The sequence below is a fragment of the Ranitomeya imitator genome, chromosome 2 (genome assembly GCF_032444005.1).
Source record: "Ranitomeya imitator isolate aRanImi1 chromosome 2, aRanImi1.pri, whole genome shotgun sequence".
NCBI classification, from domain to species: Eukaryota; Metazoa; Chordata; class Amphibia; order Anura; family Dendrobatidae; genus Ranitomeya; species Ranitomeya imitator.
This window is the reverse complement of record NC_091283.1, coordinates 834,438,474-834,460,101: the sequence shown is the minus strand read 5'-3', so window position 1 is coordinate 834,460,101 and position 21,628 is coordinate 834,438,474. Positions and strand designations below refer to the sequence as shown.

Genomic DNA, 21,628 nt, shown 5'->3' with positions numbered 1-21,628 from the left:
CTAGGAAAACGGGTAAAAATCTCAAAAATTAAAGGGGAGGTCTAGTGGGGATTTACAAAAAAACATACCGAGGTCTAGATGGATTTTTCATTTTTTTTTCCCCATTGGGTTTTGATCAGCCTCATTATCTACTTGAGACTTGTCTGAAATAAATCCCCGTTTTGCCCAAGAGGCGCTGCTGCAGCTTTGTGCCTCAATGCTTTATACTGCAGCTTTGTGCCTCAATGCTTTATACTGCAGCTTTGTGCCTCAATGCTTTATAGTGCAGCTTTGTGCCTCAATGCTTTATACTGCAGCTTACAGCTTTTTTTCCCGCCCATAGGTCGCCATTCTCAGCGCGCTCTGTATCCGCCGTCTCGCCAGGTACTCCGTTATCCTCCCAGCAGCGAAGAAATACAAGACGACTTTGACTGGGACTCTATCGCTTAAAGACTCTGCGCTGCAAAAAACCCCCCAGGTGGAATGCAAAAGAAATATAGGAGAGGGTTAATCGCTCCCTCCACGTGTATAGATATATATAAATATATAAATGTATATCTTCGCCCGACAATCAGGGCCGACGGGCCCCTCTCACTGGATACGGAGACCCTTCCCGCACACAGACGTTTCGATCTCTCCCTCCGGGACACTGGTGATAGAGGAACCGTCGAGGATGGCGACCGTCCTCTGCCCGCCTCGTCCGTCCTAGTGCCAAGCTGTACCGGTGTTACCATGGGGGGAGGCAGGCACAGCGTCTCTGGGGAGCGGAGGACTTGGCTGCCAGTCTACCCAAGGCCCACTTATTTATAAAGCGTACGTATATTGCACAGCACAAAGTGTTAACCAGGAGTCTACAGCCATCTTGGACTTGAGACGTTGGTGAGATTTCCTACAGACTTTCAGGACCTTTTCGGCAGACCCCGTCCCCGAAATCCCAGAAACAACTATTTACAAACCAGCGCGATCGTCCGTCTTCTTTGTATTGCTTCCCGTTGGATGTCTCTTATGCTTTTACCGTTTTGTTGTGAAGTTCATTACTGTAGTGGTATGTGGCACATAGAACGAGCGGACCCGACCATGCCAAGGGTGGCATCATGGTTCGCACATCACAAAAATAAGGCTTTTTCTTGAGGGGGAACTCCCTCCAACACTTCATCTTTTGGATTGGATTCCTGGGTTGGTTTCCATCTTGGATCATTACAGGACTGGCTACAATGGCTCCCGGGCATGCACGTCCCAGATATGGACCCTACAGCGGAAAATGAAGACCGCCACGGCATGTGCAATATTGGAGAGGCTGTGGTTTGTGGACAGGCACAGTCTTATGAGTAACGGTTATCTTGGTGGTATTTGCACACAGCCCTCTAATCAGTGGTTATCCTGGTCACTCGTAGACACAGTACTCTAGTCAATGGTTAATATTGGTTGCATTTTAAACTAGGCAATGGCTACCCTGGTCGTATACGGGCTCGGTCTTCTAGTCACTGATTGGTATGTGGGTAAAGTCTATGGCTCTGCCAATAATAAGTAGACACAGTCCTTTCATCAATGGCTATCCTGGTCATATACAGGCACTGTCTTCTATTCACTGATGGGCATAGCCATAGACTTTACCCACACACCAATCATTAGTGGGCACAGTCCTTTCATCAATGGCTATTCTGGTCGTATACGGGCACTTTTTTAGTCACTGATGGGCATAGCCATAGACTGTACCCACACACCAATCATATGTGGGCACAGTCCTTTCATCAATGGCTATCCTGGTCATATATTGGCTCAGTCTACTAATCAATGATTATCCTAGTTATGTGGGCTCAGGTTTCAAGTCGATGGCTATATTGGGCACAGGCCACTAGTCAATAGTTATCCTGGTCAGTTTTGGGCACTCTAGTCAATGGCTATCCTGGTCATGTTAGCAGTCTACTAATCAATAACTGTCCTTGTTGTACCTAATGATGGAGCCAGCTGATACCTTGATGGGCATAGACCACCAAATAGTCCTTATGCCAGTAGCGTACTGGCCAACCAGTATCTTTCCGTTACGTGGGTGTTGTTCCCCCATGATGAAGCAGGCTATATCCAGGTCACCATCACGCTGACCTCCCGAGTCTCACGGGGGCTCTTCAGTTTACAGCAATGCATAATCCAGCAGAATAGTTTAGTATTCAGCTTACATCAATATATTGTGCCAGGTGAAAGATCCAGATGCCGGGTGTCCCGGAAATCGGCTTCTACAATCCTAGTCAGTGGATTCCCCATATTTGTAGTGCCCATATTCTTCATGTTGGCAGATCGTGCAGTGCCCTGGTGTTACGGGATATCACTTCTATCCTTGAGCATCGCTGTGGTGGAGCGGAGAAGCACCAGACCTTTACGAGATTCATGGTTGCGATTATTGATGCCTCATGCATTGGTTGGTTTCCCCAAACATTAATTTCTCCGTAACTATAAATTATGGATTTGTCCTACATGGTAATAATTGTACCTGCCCACTTGTTGGGCTAGTTACACACTGTATAATGTCCACAGCAGTTGACCCTTCCAGAATTGTGCAGATCCAAGTTCGCTCGACAGGGTTCCTTATGGCACTAGATGTTTTGGTTGGGTAGACCCTCTAAAGGGGCTGGGCTTCAAGTCATAATTGGTGATTTTAGGGATATACATTTCTAAGACAACCACTATGGAGGCAATTACAGCTCCTTTAGGGAATAATTGACTCTACCTCACTGTTCCCAAAAGTCTCGGAAACTTGAGAGATGACTTGTGGGAACGTTTTCCCTGAAATCAATCAGTTTGAGCAAGGTTGATGACCCACTGACTTTTCACCATTCATTTGAGCAATGCAGGCAGTACATTCAGTGTCCGGGTGAAGGAAGATGGAAGTTGCGTTTATGGCCGATCCATCATTGCTCAGTGACTAGAAGGGTCCCATCTTGGATCGTCTTCCTAATGATATCGATTTTTCATGACCTTAGAGGTCTGGTGCTCTTCAGTCATGTCTACGTATACACATTGTTCCAAATCAAAGCCAAAATTGCATTCATGTTGGTCATTCTCAAGTGCAAGGTGCCCGGTCCACTCCAAATCAAACACATGACCTGACAATTTAACTACCCCGAAAACTTCATATCCATTGTAGAATCTCGTTTACATCGATCTTGGCTGTTGAGTGGTGGAGAAATGGCACAACAGTTGACGAGCTGCCCTGGAATCATTTAACCCAGCCGCCATCCTCTCCGTTCGAAAGCCATCTTTGTGACTCCCAATTATTTTGCTGTTCAAAATGAGTCTAAATGGACGCTTATTAAACATATCAGCAGAAAATGGCTTTTGCTTGATGTTTTTTTTCCCCAATGATGATACTGGTAACAGATGCACTTGACGCAAAATTGCACAAAGAGGAGAACAAACATCATACAAAATGGATATTTATATAAATAAATGCAGACACGTATATGGGCAAGGCCGGTAGGTTACGACGTTGCAGTCTGTCACCGGTACGCTGCCTGTTAAATACAATATAAAACTACAGTTTTTATTAAAATATATAAAATAACTGTATAAAATAAAATTCATCCAGCGCACGGGACGCTAGTCGCCGAGTAATACTTTAGAAAGAGCAATCCCATCCAAGAGGGATTCATACATAGCAATGGGCATCCGTATATTAGAGTGGTTGTCTCGTCTGGAAACACCTTACGTAATATCAAGCCGTGTCCATGGCACGTTCCACTGACCATCTGCATGTTGGGGTGGTCATGCATGTTCTATCCACGCCACCACAAAAAAAAAAAAAAGATGTCCGAGTCTGCATAGTGTGAATTAACAGACTGGATGGAATTACCTTTTCAGTGGTCAAAAAAGTTGAAAAATTTGCTACACACTACACATCCATACAATCACACATCTAGCTTCTGCAGCATAAGACACTGCACATCTCACCACAACAATCACAACTACATCACACATCGTTCCGTCACCCTGTTCCATGCGCATCGTTCCGTCACCCTGTTCCATGCGCATCGTTCCGTCACCCTGTTCCATGCGCATCGTTCCGTCACCCTGTTCCATGCGCATCGTTCCGTCACCCTGTTCCATGCGCATCGTTCCGTCACCCTGTTCCATGCGCATCGTTCCGTCACCCTGTTCCATGCGCATCGTTCCGTCACCCTGTTCCAATGCGCATCGTTCCGTCACCCTGTTCCATGCGCATCGTTACGTCACCCTGTTCCATGCGCATCGTTACGTCACCCTGTTCCATGCGCATCGTTACGTCACCCTGTTCCATACACATCGTTCCGTCACCCTGTTCCATACGCATCGTTATGTCACCCTGTTCCACAAACTGATTGTCATCACAATACGCAGGTCGGTCCCCACAGTCTCACCATGAGCATGTATCGATATATAACTACATTCCAATTACATTGCACATCCTTACTTATATGTATGCAAGTAATCATGCCAAATAGAGATATGTATAGGGAATTGCAACTTAATTTCCTCATATATAAGTTCCGGTTAATTTTTTAAGGCTTGTTTTTTTGCCTACCTAAATGACCAAATTTTTTAAAACAAGTTTACCCTGTTTAAACGCAACTTACCAGTGTATTTTTCTGGTGCTAAAATTATCTAGATTGTCGTTGCCTTACCCCAAGTAATGCACTTATGCAACATTGTGGACATACAATAAATTTACACAGCTACCTGATACTGGGAATCATACATACATCACAGATCAAACATCAAAGTGTTAAACTAACTGTATAATCCACAATACACACTATAAGCTGACTTATTAAAATGGAGTAATATGGCCATTCAGCTTAGTTTTGAGCTAAAGGCAATGACCTACGAACATGCCCTTAATAACCCTAATCATTCAAGGTAATGTGACAATCTGATTACCAAGTCATCTAGACCTCTGGTAAGTTCTACTGCCAGTAGACAGTCTAATTTTTTCAAGGTTTATTTGAGTCATGCATTTTGAATTATTGAGTGCTTCTGAAGAGAAGCAGCAGGGCTTTTTAAGAAAGGGTTAGGATCAGACCCCATTGCGGTACCCAAATTTTATATCATTCCTGTAGCATAAGAAAGATCATAATGAACACTAAAATTCTGACTTTTTAAAAACACTATTTTGGGCCAGAAGCAATGATACAACTCTAAAAAGTTGAACTCATGCACCCTATTACAAAGGTCAGCAACCTTTGACACGTTAGCTGTTGGGAAATTATAATTTACAGTACTTATGATAGTCACAGCCTATCAGGTCATGTTAGGACGTGCGGTTCCACTACAGCTAGATGGCCAAAAATTGCTGATCCATGCCCTATATGACAGCTCAGACACTATTCACGAACTGGTGGAAGAACAAAACAACCTTACCAGAAAGATGTCCATAATTATCAAATTTCTCAAGTAATAACCACGCATTTTTGATTATTCACAGTATAGGATTTCATGTACAAAAATGTTTCACTTTGTTGGAAAATTCTAATGCAAAAATGTACATTTTTCACCAAGTAAAATGTTTTTAAAAGGGTAGGGTCAGACCCCATTTTGGTACCTAAGTGTTTAAGGCCTGGAAATTTAAAGTGTGGCTAACTTATCACTACAGTGTGGACCTATGATTTTAGACACGCTCAGTTACCAAAGGACCTTGACACACATGAATTAACACACGTACAGAGCGCCAACAAAATAACAAACAACTCAATCCTTCAACAGACATAATTTTCAACATCGCTGGACCTTTGATCACCAACACACAAGCTGGCACAACATTTTCCTATTACCAACGGATTTTGAAAAGTGGTTGGTGATCAGTCTCTAAAGCTGGTACCATTGCAACGGAACTGGACTTCCGTAAAACAAGTAGAAGAAAGAACTTCTTTCACAGGCTGGAATTGGCCATTTTCACACTGTGTGGCCCCATCCTGTTTCTTAATGTAAGTTAGACTTGCATTCTTTTATATTGATAACCACATTCAGGTTGCAGATAGGCCAAGGCTGCGGTTTAAAGTGTCATCCAGTTGGAGAGTCTCCCTCTCTAGCACTTGAATTCTAGTATCAGAGGTCACAGCAGCCAGCGAACGAGTCAGATTTTGTCTAAGGCTCATAAGGTCATCAGTGGTACGGGAACATCGTTGTATGTAACGGGAACGGTGGCCACGTTCTGTCTCGAGCTGCGACTTTAGAAAGGAGATCTGTGGGAAGAGAGACAAGATCACTGTATGCGCTATGGCTCCTGACAATCGCAGACTCCTACTTGTTCTGCTTTATACCTGTTGCTGTAATTCAGTCACACTTGACTGAGATGCAGGAGAATCAACTGTATCCTAGAGGTAAAAGGGTAAAAAAATAAATAAATCATGGGCTAATTAAAGGGGTAGACAAACATGGCTTGCTTCCGAATACAGAGCCACCCGTTAACAGGTTGTGTGTGATATTTTATTTGTACATCTGTAGACAGGGGTGCACTGTTTTTGGAAAAAGGCAAATGTCTTTTCTGACATTGAGAGATGCCACAATGCGTCGAGACTAAAAAAGGACCGCCGCGTTACAATGAGGCAAATATAAAAAGTCATCAAATGTGCAAATCAGTTGAAGGTGATGATAAAACACAAGATCCATATTCTAAAAAGTATTTTATTTATGACCGACCTCTTGCGTTTTGTCCTTGGAGCCCTGCGCTGTTGCGGCATGGAGCTTTCGCAGCTCCCTACGGAGGTTTCTCCGCTCGCTCTCCACCTGGCAACACAAAATAAAAAACGTAAGAAAACTTTGGCTTAGTTCATCATCCACGACTCTTGCTCATATCGTGGCTCTTACTTCTTGTAATGTCGAACTCAGATGTAGGGTTTGGTTTTCTAATAAAGATTTGTCGTTTTCCAACCTTGCAACAGCCTCCTGGAGGACCTCCAGCCTCCTTTGCAGGGAATCGCCATTCCTTATGACTAGGCCATCCACACGTTCGGGGTCCTTTTTAGGAAAGTGAATAAATGCATGTTATCTAGGCTACTCCTAAACCTCTAGGATCCCCGGTATTGCCATTAGGGCTTAGGATCCCTGCTTTCTGGGGACCTCGAAATGACGCTCCGATTGTCACTGCTCATACATTACCGTAAAGCGGTCAACACTATTGTATGTTTATCCTATTTATCTTAATACTTGCTCCTAATACCTACTATTCACCCATCATGGCGCAATCTAGTGTATACAGCCCTACAATGACCAATCTGTAATGAGGGGTGAGGATGAATTAACAAGAACAAAGAACGATGATTCAGTCGGGGGGAAAGTCTGGCAAAACCGAGGTGCAGCTGCTTCCCGACAGTCACAGTGTCTGACAAATAGGGAAACTCGTGTGAAATAATTACCTATTCCCCGACGTAAGATGTCATCGTAGCTCCTAGGTCAAGCTCCTATATATCTAACAGGCTAAGGAGCTGAGCCTGCACCATACCCGGCCGATGCTGGCTGTGTTATACAGCATGCATGCGTCTAACAGCAGCGACCGGAGCTAGTGCTGAGTAAGCAATGAAATTGTCACTCTCAGCAATAATTGAATGGTGGGATTTGGGATTGCACCCTTGCACCAGCTTCCACGATTGCATGGAGCCTATGGGCTGACATGGCACCTGGGGGCAGATGAAAGCCTCTACGGCTGCCATGTCCTCCTGTAGAGGTCCATCCGTTGTGAAATTTCATAGGAGAATGTCATTATGACAATATAATATAGTAAATAGAATAAGTGATCACATAATTGCAGGTTCAAAATCTCTAAAGGGACTAAAAATAAATAAAAAATAAATAATCACATAAAATAAGAAAAATTATACAAATTTGAATTCCTCTTCATCTACTTTCTAGTCTATATGACAAAGCAGATTTGGTATTACCACCTCTAATGTACAAAATATAAAATTAAAATGAAACAAACAAAAAAAAAAAAAGCACCAAACTCCCTAAAAAAACTGCAATGAAGAAAGGAATCTCTCCATGGAAAAAAATAAATAAAAAAGTGACATGTCTCAGAAAATGGCAAAACAAACAATTTTAACACCATTTCGGAATACTTTTAACCCTTAAATAAATGCGCTTTTTTTCACCATTTCAAAGCAGTTGGACTTTTCGCCTCCCCCATTTACCAGTATATTTTATGGTAAAAATGAATTATGTCATTCAAAACTAGAACTTCTTCATCCTTCAAAAAAGATTTGTGTAGCGATGTAAAAAAAAAAAAAGTTAAAACTTTTGAAAGAAGAGGAAGAATAAATAAGAGGCACAAGTACATTGGTTACAGCAGAAAGGAGTGAATGACCACACAGTTGTGCAAAAACCATGTGGCCATTGCCAAAAGTAATATTCCTATATTCTATTTGACAGCTGTTGTGACCGTCAGGCAGCGGCACCATCGCGCCTGCGTGTCAGTTGCTCACTAGCTTGAGAGCAAGATGCAAATTCCTCCTAAAAGTCAGGAGAGTCCACTTTATATACTCTCAAAAGTAAAACATAAAGTACTACATAGAGAAAACTGATGCTAATCGACCATCATCTGAGAAGTCAACCAGGTAAACTTGTGTTCTTCTGGAATCTGTTACTGTAATCCGAAAATAGATGCTGTCCCTCCTTCTTATATGGAGAGCGAAAAAGACAAAAAAAAGGGAGATAAATAGAGTGATCGAGAAATAAAAAAAGAAAGTGAGAAAGTAAAACAAAAAAAGGTGAGAGAGAAACAAAAAGAAACAAACAGAGTAAGAGAACGCGTGAGATACAAAGTGATAAAGAAAAAGGGAGAGACAGGGAGAAAGATAGAAAGAGAACGGGAGAGCGAGAACGGGAGAGCGAGAACGGGAGAGCGAGAACGGGAGAGCGAGAACGGGAGAGCGAGAACGGGAGAGCGAGAACGGGAGAGCGAGAACGGGAGAGCGAGAACGGGAGAGCGAGAACGGGAGAGCGAGAACGGGAGAGCGAGAACGGGAGAGCGAGAACGGGAGAGCGAGAACGGGAGAGGCAGAAAGGGAAAGGGAGAAAAGGAAAGGAAGAAAGGAAAAAACAAAGAAAAAAACAAAGAAAAAGATAGAAAGAAATGGAAAGGACAATCCTGTCCATCTATGGCACAGAGTCTGTATTTGCTCTGCTCTCCCTCTTGGCACTGATAGGGAGGTTGCTGCAGGATCTCTGCCTTTCTCTGGCCGAGCACTGACGGTTAAAGAGGTAGAGTCCGTGAAGATGGTTTTCAATTCTGCCTAGACAGCAGGTTTTCGCATCGTGGTCTATCCCTGTTCAGTAGGAAATTTTTAACGAGTGATTAACCGCACTCTTTGCAATAACTGGGAATGATTTTGTCTGGTCACGTTGGGGGTCATTGCTTCTTTTTTATACAACAGGTCTGTTGTGATCCCCTTGAGGAATCAGTCCTGATCTATTATGTTTCTCATGATGCTTTTTACCCCCTTAAACTGGGTCTGTGTGATTTACGCCTCCAGGCTACATTATTCTGACCAAAGAATAACAGTAACTTTGCACACTACAGGCCGCCTCTAATATACCAGACATCTTACTTTCTGAAGTCTTGTCTTGAATTCCAGAGATTTCTGCCTCAATGTAATCTCCTCAGCCTCCATGCGTCTTAGCGCCATTTCGGCTTTCTTCAACCTTCGCTTAAGATCATCTTCCCTCTTCTTAGCTTCATCTCTCTCTTGAGAAAGTGCTTTCATTTCTCTTAACAGCTCTTGTATTTTCATCTCTTCCTTTAAGTAATTGATCTCCATTAATACAGGTTCCTCATGTTTGTTTCCTAGCAACTTTCTCTTCATCAATTCTGAACGTTCTATGGACTCTTCTCCCATCTCCAATTTGTGACGTGGAAATTTTTGTGAGTCTCGTAAATTATCTTCCAGACGTCTTCTTTCTTCCGCAACCATTGGGTCAACTAGAAGTTTCTGTCTGTCTTCTTGCACATCCAAATACAATCCAGTATCTGATTTCTTTAAACCTTTATATTTCATCTCCAGAATCTCCCTAGAAGATGTTTCTTCGTCTTCGGTTTTCTGTCGTATGTCTTGGCCTTTATCTGTTATGACTTGTCCAAATACGTCAATCTCCAGAGTCAAAGCATCCTTCTCAATATCCATAACATCTTCTTTCCTTTCGTCTGTGGCATGAACAAATTGTAATGATTTCTGCCTTAGGACATTTCTCTCTTCATCATGTATCTTGCACTGTCGCTCTTTTTCTACCAAGCTTTGTCCTAGCTGCTCTATCTGTTCCATCAGACGTTTCATCTGCCCTTCCAGGCCTTCTGCTTCTACTTCCTTTTCTGTCAAAGCTTGTGATAGTTCAACTATTTTATTTTGCATGGTTGTCTTTTCCATCTCATGTGATCTTATCTCATTTATCAATTTCCTTTCTTCCTCTTTCAGAGCCTGTTCAACTTGCTTTCTCCCTTCTTTTAAGGACTCCATATTTCCTGCCATTTCTTCTACTTCTCTTACTTTATTTCCTAAAGTTTGAGTGAGATCGGTCACTCTTTCTGTTAAATTTTTCTTTTCGGTTTCCCTCTGTAATTCCTTCTCTTGAATTTCTTGCTCCTTATGAGTCAAAGCTTGTTTTAGTTCTCCTACCTTATCTCTCAGAAATGCCAACTCTGCTTTAAGAGCATCGGCTTCTCGTTCTTTCTCCTTTACATTTAAGGAAAGTTTTTCCACTCTTTGGCTCATAATTGTCTTTTGTTCATCCATTATATCTTCATGGACCATGGTTCCTTTCCTCCTCGGTTCTTCTATCTTCACTCTAAGAGAATTCACCTCCATCTTGGTCTGATCTGCTTCATGGTCTCTCTCTAATAAAGACTGAGATAAGCTCTTAATTCTCTCCTTCGTGACTTTCTTTTCTTCTTCATTGTGTCTTCTTTGCACCTCGAGTTCTTCGTCCTTATTTACTAAGACTTGCCCAATTTCTTCAAGCCGATCTCTAAGATATTTCATTTCTAATTTCATATCCGCAGCCTCTTGTTCCTTCTCCAGTAAAACTATGGACATTTCTTTCATCCTTTGCGTTAAGGATGTCTTCTCTCCGTCACTAATTCTATTTTCTGCCTGAATCTTTTCTTCTTTCACCAGTATGACTTGTCTGAGCTCTTCTATCTTACGTTTCAGCGATGTCACCTCAAGTTTCGCCATATCAGATTCTTGATCCTTTTCGGCCAGAGCCTTGGTAACTTCCCTTACCCTCTGCTGTTGAGTGTTCCTTTCTTCATCGCACTTTCTTCTCTCAGATTTTCTCTCTAGCTCCTTATTTGTAAGCAGAACCTTAAATTCTTCTATGGTTTCCTTCATAGTATTTACCTCATCTGCTTCCCTCCTCCTTTCGATTAGGGACGACGTAAGATCGGCAACTTTTCTACTCAAATTATGCATCTCTTCTTCATGTTGCCGTTCTTCATCCTTATTTTTTTCTTCCTTTGCACACAGAAGTTGTTGCAGTTCTTTGATCTTTTCTTTCAGAAGCTTCATTTGCATCTCCTTATTGGCATTATCTTCACTCTTTTCTACTAAAGACTGAGTAAGTTCTGTGAATCTCTGTATTTGAGATTCCTCATATTGTGCAATCTGTCTTTCTTTATCATTCATTTCTCTTTCTTTTTCTGTCAACTGTTCGAGTTCTTCTATCTTACTTTTCAATAATTTTGTCTGAGCCCTTGCAAATTCTGCATCCTCGCTGCTCTTGAATAAAGCCTTTGAAAGTTCTGCTGTTTGTTGTCTTACATCTTTAATCTCATGTTCACCCCTTGTTATCGCCTCTTCGAGCTCATGTTCCTTACTTACTAAAACACGATGAAGCTCTGACATCTTTTCTTCAAGAGATGTAATTTTTAGATCTTTGTTATCGGCTTCCCTTTCCTTTCCGGTCAGAGATAATGAAAGCTCTGCAACTCTTTTTCTCAGATTTTGCACCTCTATCTCGTGTTTATGTTCTTCATCTTTATTATTTTCTTCTTTTACACATAAAAGTTGTCGCACTTCTTCAATCTTTTCTTTCAAAAGATTAATCTCCATCTCTTTCTCATCATTCTCTTCATTTTTTTCTATTAAAGACCTGGTAAGTTTTGTAAATTTTTGTCTCTGAGATTCCTTATCTTCAGCAATCTGTCTTTCCTTTTCTACCAACTGTTCTTCGAGTTCTTCTATCTTACTTTTCAATAATTTTCTCTCTGCCCTTACAAATTCCGCATCCCGGCTTCTCTCGGCTAAGGTCTGTGAAAGTTTTGCCATTTTTTCTTTAAGCTCCTTTTTTTCATGTTCACCCCTTGTTAGCACCTCTTCGACCTCATGTTCCTTACTTATTAAAGCTTTTTTAAGCTCTGCTATCTTGTCTCCCAGAGATATCATTTTTAGATCTTTATTATCGGTTTCCTTTTCCTTTTCTGTTAAAGCTTGAGACAGTTCTGATATTCTCCTGTTTTGAGACTTATTTTCCAGCTCGATAAAGCTTTTTCTCTCTCGTAGTTCCTGATCCTTGTCCGACATAACTTGCCTCAATTCTTCGATCTTATCTTTCAGGAACTTAATTTCAACTTCCTTCTCTTCTATATCCAACTTCTTCTCCGAAAGATTGTGAGATAGCTGAGATACACTCTGTCTCAACATTGACTTCTCGCCCTCGCTCTTCAGCTCCTCATTTCTCACTTCATCTTCTTTCTTTTCGATAACTTCTTGCAGTTCGGTTATCTTCTCTCTCAGTGATTTCATCTTATCTTCTGCTTCTTCTAATTCATGTTCTCTTTCCACAAGAACTTGAGAAAGTTTTGCTACTCTCTCTCTCAAACTGTTTAGATCCGTTTTTTCATCTTCGCACTGTCGCTCTCTCTCTCTCAGAGCTTTTCCAAGTAATTTTAGCCTATCGATTAAAGCTTTATAATCTTTTTGCACTGGAGATATCTCTCCAATAAGAGCCTGGGAAAGTTCTGTCACCCATTTCTGTAATTCTGATCTGTCTTCTTCTCCTTGTTCAGATTCAATAGCTTTCTCCATTAACTCCTGACCCAATTGGTCTATTCTAATTTGCAAAGATTTTAAGTGCCCTTCTCTCTCCTCAAACAGGATCCCTTGGTCGGCAAGCCCTCGAGTCAGTTCTTCAACATGCTGATTTAGAGTCATTATCTCTTGATCACTCTGGATTTTCGAGTCTTCTACCTCTCGTTGCTTTTCTACCAGAAAATATTGAACTTGCTCAAGTTCTTGCTTCAGATCTCGTATTTTTTCCTTATTTTCTTGCTCTTGGATGTCTTTTTCTTCCAGGATGTGTAACAGATCTTTGACTCTAGCATCCAAGTTAATGTTAACCCTGCTTAACTGCATCCTCTCCTCATCAGCCTCTGCCTCTTTCTCTAGCAGGGTTCGGGAAAGATCTTGTAACTTTTCATTAAAAGATTTGCTGTCTCTTTCCCTCAGTTCCTCGACCACTTGCCTCTCATACAAGATCTCAGAAAGTTCTCTCTCCAGGTCTCTATTCTCGTTCTCAAGTCTTTTCCGTTCCTGCAATTCTTTTTCATTTTCTTTTAAAGAGCGTGAAAGCGCTTTGAGTCTCGTATTCATGGTTTCTCGCTCTTGCTCATACTTCTCTTCCAAAACTTCAACCTCCAGTTCTTTTTTCTTTAAGGACTGAGAATATTCAATCACTTTTCCCTTGAGCAGTTCTTCCTCTATTTTCGCTTGCTTCTCCAGGTTGTCTTTCTGAGACAGCAACTGTTCTATTCTGGCTTCTACCAGAGATTTATCATGTTGGCACCTCTGTAACGTCTCTTCCAAGCTCAAAATCTCTTTCTTCTGCTGCTCTTCAGTTAGTCTATGATGTTCCTTCTCTTGCTGGCTGTCTTGTAGTGTTCGTTCCAGCTCTTCGTAATCTTTACCTCTTTCTTTCAAAGTATTTTTGTGGAATTCTAAGTCATTACAGACCATTTCTTTTTCTTTTTGAGCATTAGACAAAAATTCCTTCAAAACTCTCATCTCCCTCTCTCTTTCCTTAACCTTTTCGGTTTGAGATTGCAATAATCTAGACAACTTCTCTTTCTCCTCTATATATGCTTTAATAGTCTCTTTCAGTCTAGCTACGTTTTCTTTACACTCCTTATAATTTTCAGCTAACTGGTCTTTCTCTAATTCGCACTCCACAATTCTAGATCGGAAAGATTCAATCAGAGAGTCCCTCTCTTTTAACATTATGGTTTGATGGGCTACTTCTTCAAGTGTCTTCGCCTTCTCGGCCTTTAGATTCTCCATCTCCTTTTCCAGCTCCCTTACATTTTGCCACAATGAGTTCACCTTGGTTTCTTGCTCTTCCTGACATTGTCTGAGAAGCTCTTTTAGAGCCAACTGTTTCTGCTCTGCCGTGGAAGTTTCCACAGACAACTGCTGAAAGACCACTTCCTTTTCTTCTAGAACAACGCTCAACTTTTCGTTCAGAGTATCAACTTGCCGCTCCTTCTCTGCTATATTCAGGCGATTGTCTTCTTCTGCTTTCAGTGCAAGCTCTTTCTGAACATCACACTCTCCAAGACGCTTTGCCAAGATTGACATTTGCAGCTCAGCCTCCTTACAACTTTGGATCTTCTGTTGTAACTCCGTGACCACTGCCTCCTTCTCTTGTAGGAGTCTCACTATATCCTCTTTAGAAGCCTTGATTTCACGTTCTCTTTCTTGCACAGTCAACTGGAGTTGAGCGGCTGAAGTCAAAGCTGTCTCCTTCTCCTCGTTACACTCTTCAATATTCTCTCGGAGTTCTATAATTTGCCTCTCCATCTCTTCTAAATTATCTGCTTGGCTTTCTAACGCATCAAGAGCTTTCTCTTTTTCTTCCTGACAGTCTTTTAAGGTCTTTTTGATCATCTCCATTTCACGATTCTGTTCTCTTTTCTCTATTACTTGACGCTCCAAGTTTTCTATTGCTGCCTCTTTCTCCGACTGACAATTCGCTAGGTGGCCCCTGAGCTCAGAAACTTCTTTTTCCAATTCCTTCTGTAAGTTGGTTACTTTATCCACCTCAGTCTTCTTCTCTTCCTCCAGCTCATCTACCCGCTCTTCAGCAACCTGTCTCAGGCTCTTTTCTTGCTTCAGACAGTCTTTTAATCCTTCCTGAAAGAAATCAATGTTAAGAAATATTACTAACCATGAATTGATTCATTTGGCTGGCTGGCATCAATGTGTCAGGCTGCCCTCAAACATTAGATTGCCTGTGGGATCTGCAAGATTTTTATTTTTCCTTTTCATACTTATGTCCGGCTTTAATTTGGGGAAAAGGTATACAGAAAATAACCTCTATCAATAGCATAGAGGATAACATAAGTAGTGGGGATCCAACTGCTGGGACCCCCACAAATCCTGAGAGCTCTGTGTCGAGAAAGAAAAACTCTGGTCCAATCGTTATCTAGGAGACTTCTCTTAGACAATGTGCACTCAGCAGTGGACCAGTTCTCTTCACGCAAGGGATTTTGCAATTGGTATTCAATACCAGTTTAAGTGGTACCTTACCAAGTTTAATTCCAGCTCTCCTTTCCGTAATGTTTCCGCCTTCTTCTCGGCTTCCAAGTCAGACAATTTCTGAGAAAGAGCAAGACATCTTTTCTGTAAGACGTCCTGCTCAGTATACAAGAGAGAGAGCTCATCTGTAACAAATTCAGAAAGCCCCCGATAAGTAACAGTCTCCCAACTAGAGATGAGCGAACCTTTCAAGGTTCGGTTATATTCAATCACCATTCAAGTCAATGGGAGGCAAAACCAATGGCATAGACAACACCTTCGGGGGGGGGGGGGGGGGGGACAAAAGCAGCTCAAATTAGGGGCAGACATCAGGAACAGTAGAATCAATTGACCCATCAACTGTGCTATAAATAATTAAAACAAAAAAAATGAATGTGGGTTCCCCTGTATTTTTTATAACCAGCCAGGCAAAACTGACAGCTGCAGGCTGCAACCCTCAGCTGTCAGCTTTAGCTAGGCTGGTTATCAATAATAGAGACATTTGACAACCAGCCAAGCTAAAGCTGACTGCTGTAGGTTGGTATTCTCAGGCTGGTAAGGGGCCATAGATATAGACCCCCCCCCAGCCTAAATAAAACAGCCATCAGCTACCCCAGAAAGGGCACCAATTCCGGTGCTTTACCCTACTCTTCCCATTTGCCCTGTGGTGGTGGCAAGTGGGGTTCATATTTGAGGGGTTGTCACCTTTGTATTGTCTGGTGACATCAAGCCCACAGCTTAGAGATGGAGAGGCATCCATAAGTGGTCGGCTTTCCCTGAAAATTACGGGGGATCCCATGCAGTTTTTTCATTTATTTCTTTATTTATTAACAATTACAGTAAAATAAACACTTAAGGTAACCTTAGTTCACAGCCTTCAAGTGTTGTTACAGCAGCTGGAAACTTCAGTAACCTTAAAATGTCCCTCAAAGTTTCATATGGAGTTTCTGAGCCTCGCAGCTGTGGGGAGACCCGGTGGCTTTGAACTCTGGTAACCTGAAAGGTTATGGAAAATAAAGCCAGCTCACCGACAGCCACAGCAGGTGCACGGAACTCGTGTCTTGTCTTGACATGGTTAGCAATAAAAACTTGAAGGGTTCCAGCTCCTTCAAAAAATCCAGAATTTATTCAATACACATTAAAACATGTTGAAGGCTCCAGAACCGCATTCAAACGAGGGAGTTACAGCGTTTCGATCGCTGAGCGATTATCACAGCTGTGAGAAAGATCAATTGGCGATCGAAACGCGTCGCTGTACCTCCCCTGTTTAAATGCGGTTCTGGAGCCTTCAACATGTTTTAGTCTGTATTGAATAAATTCTGGATTTTATTGAAGGAGCTGGAACACTTCAAGTTTTCATAACCTGAAAGGTTACCCGAGTTCAAGCCACCGGGTCTTGCGGTAGCTCCAGTGCCGAACTGTTGAATGCCGGACTAGCGGCCCTTCATCAGTCCGGCACTGGTAATTGCAAAGAAACAGCTGCTATGAACTCAGGTGACATTACTGTTCTTGTTGACAATTAAAAAAAGTAATTGGAAAACAAAACATGTAGGGCTACCCTGTAATTTACATAATTAGCAGAGGGAAAGCCAACGGCTGGGGGTTGATGTTAATTTTCTGGCAAAGAGACAATACTCAAAGGTTTCCAGGCTATTAATATCAGCTCACAGCTGTATACTTAACCTTTCCTGGTGATTAAAATGGGGGACCCCCTCAAAAAAAAAAAATGACGTAGGATCCCCCTATATTTAATAACTAGCAAAAGCTAGGCAGACAGCTGCGGGCTGATATTAATAGCCTAGGAAGGGGCCATGGATATTGTCCCCCTCCCAGACTAAAAAGATCAGCTCTCAGCCACCCTAGAAATGGCGCAAGTGGGCAGAGCCCTGGTGCATTGGAAAGTCGGGTGATAGTTGGGGGGTTGATGTCACCTTTGTATTGTCAGGTGACATCAAGCCCAGAGGTTAGTAATGGAGATGTGTCTATAAGACGCTCCTATTACTAACCCCATAGTGATATTGTATTTTAAAAAAACAACATACACCCAGAATAAAGTCCTTTAATTGAAAGAATGACACACACTCCTTTAATGAAACTAAATTAAAGCAGACACGTCATCGTCCAGTCCACAGAATTAAAATAAACCACAATATTCTTTACCTGCTAGACACGTCTCGGCCAAATGGACTATTATCTTCTTGGTGGACATGTAAGGAATATTGTTGTTTATTATTTTAATTCTGTTACAGTAGACCATGGCTTCTGTGGACTGGGCGATGACGCGAGTATGGTTTAATTTAGGTTCATTAAAGGAGTTTGTGTCATTCTTTTAATTTAGGTTCATTAAAGGAGTTTGTGTCATTCTTTCAATTAAATGACTTTATTCTGGCTATGTCTTTATTTACAATATAACTATAGGATTGATTATAATTGATAGGCGTTTTATAGATGCCTCTCCATTACTAACCAGTGTTCTTGATATCACTGGACGATACAAAAGTGACATCAAACCCACAAATATGAACCCCACTTGGCACTGCCACAAGTTAGATGGGAAGAGCCGGGATGTTATTTTTAGGCTGGGGGGGCAATATCCATAGCCCCTCTCCAGTTTGAGAATACAAGCTTCCCGCCCTGTCAGTTTTAGATTAGCTGGATGTCAAATATGGGGGACCCCCAAGCCGTTTTTTTAAATTATTTATTTAAATAATTAAAAAATACAGCTTGGGGATCCCTCTGTTCTTGATAATCAGCCTTGCGGAAGCTGACAGCAGAGGGTTGCAGCCCGCAGCTGTCAGTTTTGCCTGGCTGGTTATCAAAAATACAGGAGAATCCAACATTTTTTTTGTATTCATTTATTTATAGCGCAGGAGGCAGCGGATGAATAATCCCATCATCCGCCGCCTGCTCTTGCTGTAAACAGGTGAATGCAACTCTCAACATTGCAGCACAAGCAGGGGACAGTGACGTAAGCGGTCTTCACTTAAGCACCCTATGCCAGGGAACAGTGCGAACAGCATGGCCGATTCGTGTCACACTGAAGACACATGGATGTCATCCGTGTGTCACGAGTGTGCACATGTGCGGGACGTTTTGCGCCCGTGCTGCTACTGGAAAAACTGACGTCCGAAAGAGCTTTAGGTGAACTCGATCATTTGGCTACCTGTTGACGATTTTTAGGGAAAAAGCTTGGGAATTTGAACACAAATCCAAATGTTCAACGTTTGTGCCGAATTTAAGATTGGCGAATGTTTTCCGAACAAGTAGGACAAGGACTCTTACCTCGGACCGTTTTCTTAGACTGACTGATTGTCTGCACTTCCAGCTCTAGTTGGCGGTATGTAATCTCCAGCTCAGATGATCTCTCCTGAGATGCAAATAATGACCTTTCCAGAGATTCTTTCACCTTTCTGAGAAATAAAAACATGAAATGCTGAAGATATTATAAGATGTGACAAAAGAGGGAAATGCACCATGACACGATGTGTCCTTGTCTTACTGGAGGTCTCGGAGCTGTTCTTGCAGTTCCTGACACGCTCTCCCAGTTACTCCAAGTTGTACTTTCAGTGTGGACGTTTCTCGATTCAAGGCCTCTGCCTCTTGTGAGAACCTGTCCTGATCTTTCCTCAGGTTCTCACTTTCCTATCAAATAAATTAGTTAAAAACAGAGAACTGATTCCAGATAATATTAAGGATGGGAAGAGGCTGCATCCTTGCTTTGTGGTGCAGTTGCACTGGCTGAACTGGAAAACGAGCATTCAGGTATGCAGAAACAGATGAATGAGCTTGCTTAAAAATAATCACTTGGCAGCACATTGTCCTGTGTAAACAGGTCCTGTGCTGCTGAGAACAATGACAGCTTATACGCACAGCACGATCGCATTAAAGAAATCAATCTATGCGCATGAGACGCTATTAAACAACCACCTAACATCTTACATGTAAACAATTGGTGATTGTATAATGGCCACCATAATGCACTGTAAGTGCACCCTTACCATCATTATAGATTCATCAGGTTTACCCATGAGATTGTATTGGAACGGAGTGGTGGTTGTACACCACTGGCTGCAATTGGGCATTTGGAAGCCCCATTCTCAGGATACGCTGGTAATGCCCCCCCACCGATCCACAAGATCTCACCTATCCTCTTTGAAAGAGGTCGTCATCTGAAAATGATACCTGCTCCCTCCATCAAAAAAGAAAGTCTCATAGGCCATTGTAAATGTAAATCAATAGGTCATGGAAGAGGCAGTGTATAAACTGAAAAGAACTGTTGTTTAAACAATGTAATTTCTTCTTCTTGTTTTTTTTTTTTCCACTAACATGTCCTGTCGAGACAATATGTGATGTCACAGCAGACCTACTCTCCCTACCTGCACATGTCGAGCAGCGGCTCATGTACTAAGCATTTAAAATGTGGAAACCATTGCAGCAATTCGTTATAATCCAGCTTTGTTTAAACAATTAGTGATGCTTCCATTCACCAGTTTAAGCTGAGTCTGCAGCGTCTCCCTCTCCCCCCGGACGTACGACAGCTCGCTCTCCAGCATCTCCCTCGCCATTTCTGCGTCCTGCAGGAGTAGTCGCCCCTGGGTGAGCTCTGCCGTCTGATGGGAACGTTCCTCCTCACATTGCTGCAAATGCTGCCGAGCCGTCATCAACTCCCTCTGCGACTCGTGGAGGATTTCTCGGACAGTCTCCAGCTCTTTATCTCTCTGGGGAACCAAAATGAAGAGTAAATCTTCCCTGTAAAGTTGACTGAACGCATCGAGGCTGCAATGACCCTCATCACTCAGCCCGCAGGGTCGATAAGCAGCGGTAGTTCAGGTTCAACCATTTAACTGAAAAGTTAAACAATATAGGATTTTCCACATCTCTAAAGTTTCGCCTCATTCATCCTGCGCTGAAATGTGAGTCCAGGTCTAGACATTTAATATACATTGCAGCCGCAGCTTACACTGGATGCATTTTCTTTACCTGCTGCAGGAGACTGTTCAGTCCCAGCTTATCCAAGGACAAGGCTCGGTTCAGGTCGCCCATCTTAGCCGTGGCATCTCGCAGGTTGTCCACCTCGGCCTTGTGTCGGCTCTGCTCCACCAGCAGCTCTGCCATCTGCTTTTCTACCTACAAAAAAGACAGACAACACCTAGAGGTATCCAATATATAGATCATGAAGGGAATAACAACTGAAAATCCACCAAAAGAGTCATCCTTCAAACCACGAATAAAATCAATATATACTTTATTGAAGACATAATTAAAAAATATATACATAAAACCAGCTAAAAAACCAAATCCAAAAAAGAACAGGCAAGAGAAATCGATCAAATACAATATCCGAGAACAAAAACATAAACATATCCAGAACCCAATCCCAAAGGACTAAACAGGCAGGAAAGGAGCATAACTGTTGTGATCATTAAGGCCCAGAGGTGTGATGGTATCCAGTTTGTAAATCCATCTAGTTTCCCTCTGGGCCAGCATCTTCTTCCAATTGCCACCTCTCTGTCCCAAAAAAATCCGATCAATACCTTTAATGCGCAAACCGTTGGGATCACAACCATGTAGGGCCTTAAAATGCCTTGGGATGGGTTTTAGTCTGAGAGGGTCATCCACGGTCAACGCCCCCTTAATATCCAAGACGTGTTCGCGAAACCTTCTCCGAAGCTCCCGTGTAGTCATTCCGACATAAATAAGGCCACTATATATATGTATATATTTTTTAATTATGTCTTCAATAAAGTATATATTGATTACCTACAAAAAAGTAGCAAAACATGCAAAAAAACCTGTACAACTCTGGACATAATCTGGTAACAATGCCCACGTGTGGAGGTGTCACCTTGTGGAGAGCGTCCTGCAAGCCGGACATTTCATCCCGAGAGAGGTCGGCCTCTAGACGAGAGCGTAGCAGCTCCTCCCGCAGCAGAACTAGATCATGGAGTAGATCAGAGCGCTCGGACTCCACGGCATCAAGAGACCGCAGACTAAATGGAGCAGAGCAGAGAGAAGGTAAGGGTGCTCTCACATTAGGGGGATGTCACAGCTCACCTCTTCCCCCTCACTGCACTATGTGATGACCAATTTCCCTTCCCTCAAAACAAAGATGCAAGTTTTCA

General features: G+C 42.3%; 2 protein-coding genes across 4 annotated transcripts in view; one reads left to right on the top strand and one right to left on the bottom strand.

The window, feature by feature from the left end:
- FOXJ2 (forkhead box J2) overlaps window positions 1–3,308 on the top strand; it is a 49,356-nt gene extending 46,048 nt beyond the window's left edge. For both annotated transcript variants that reach the window (XM_069754197.1, XM_069754198.1), the window contains exon 11: window positions 323–3,308. In XM_069754197.1, the coding sequence (XP_069610298.1) occupies window positions 323–429 (107 nt within the window). In that variant the 3' untranslated portion in view covers window positions 430–3,308. The remainder of the gene's footprint in view (window positions 1–322) is intronic.
- Window positions 3,309–5,825: 2,517 nt separating this feature from the next.
- LOC138666074 (centrosome-associated protein CEP250-like) overlaps window positions 5,826–21,628 on the bottom strand; it is a 38,332-nt gene continuing 22,529 nt past the window's right edge. Inside the window, exons 8-18 of one of the 2 annotated variants that reach the window (XM_069754195.1) lie at window positions 21,352–21,496; window positions 20,487–20,633; window positions 19,994–20,224; window positions 19,006–19,148; window positions 18,789–18,916; window positions 15,519–15,652; window positions 9,552–15,122; window positions 6,817–6,966; window positions 6,649–6,735; window positions 6,270–6,323; window positions 5,826–6,191 (exon numbers count right to left, since the gene is read on the bottom strand). In XM_069754195.1, the coding sequence (XP_069610296.1) occupies window positions 5,973–6,191; window positions 6,270–6,323; window positions 6,649–6,735; window positions 6,817–6,966; window positions 9,552–15,122; window positions 15,519–15,652; window positions 18,789–18,916; window positions 19,006–19,148; window positions 19,994–20,224; window positions 20,487–20,633; window positions 21,352–21,496 (7,009 nt within the window). In that variant the 3' untranslated portion in view covers window positions 5,826–5,972. The remainder of the gene's footprint in view (window positions 6,192–6,269; window positions 6,324–6,648; window positions 6,736–6,816; window positions 6,967–9,551; window positions 15,123–15,518; window positions 15,653–18,788; window positions 18,917–19,005; window positions 19,149–19,993; window positions 20,225–20,486; window positions 20,634–21,351; window positions 21,497–21,628) is intronic. The other variant, XM_069754196.1, reaches the window with a different exon arrangement.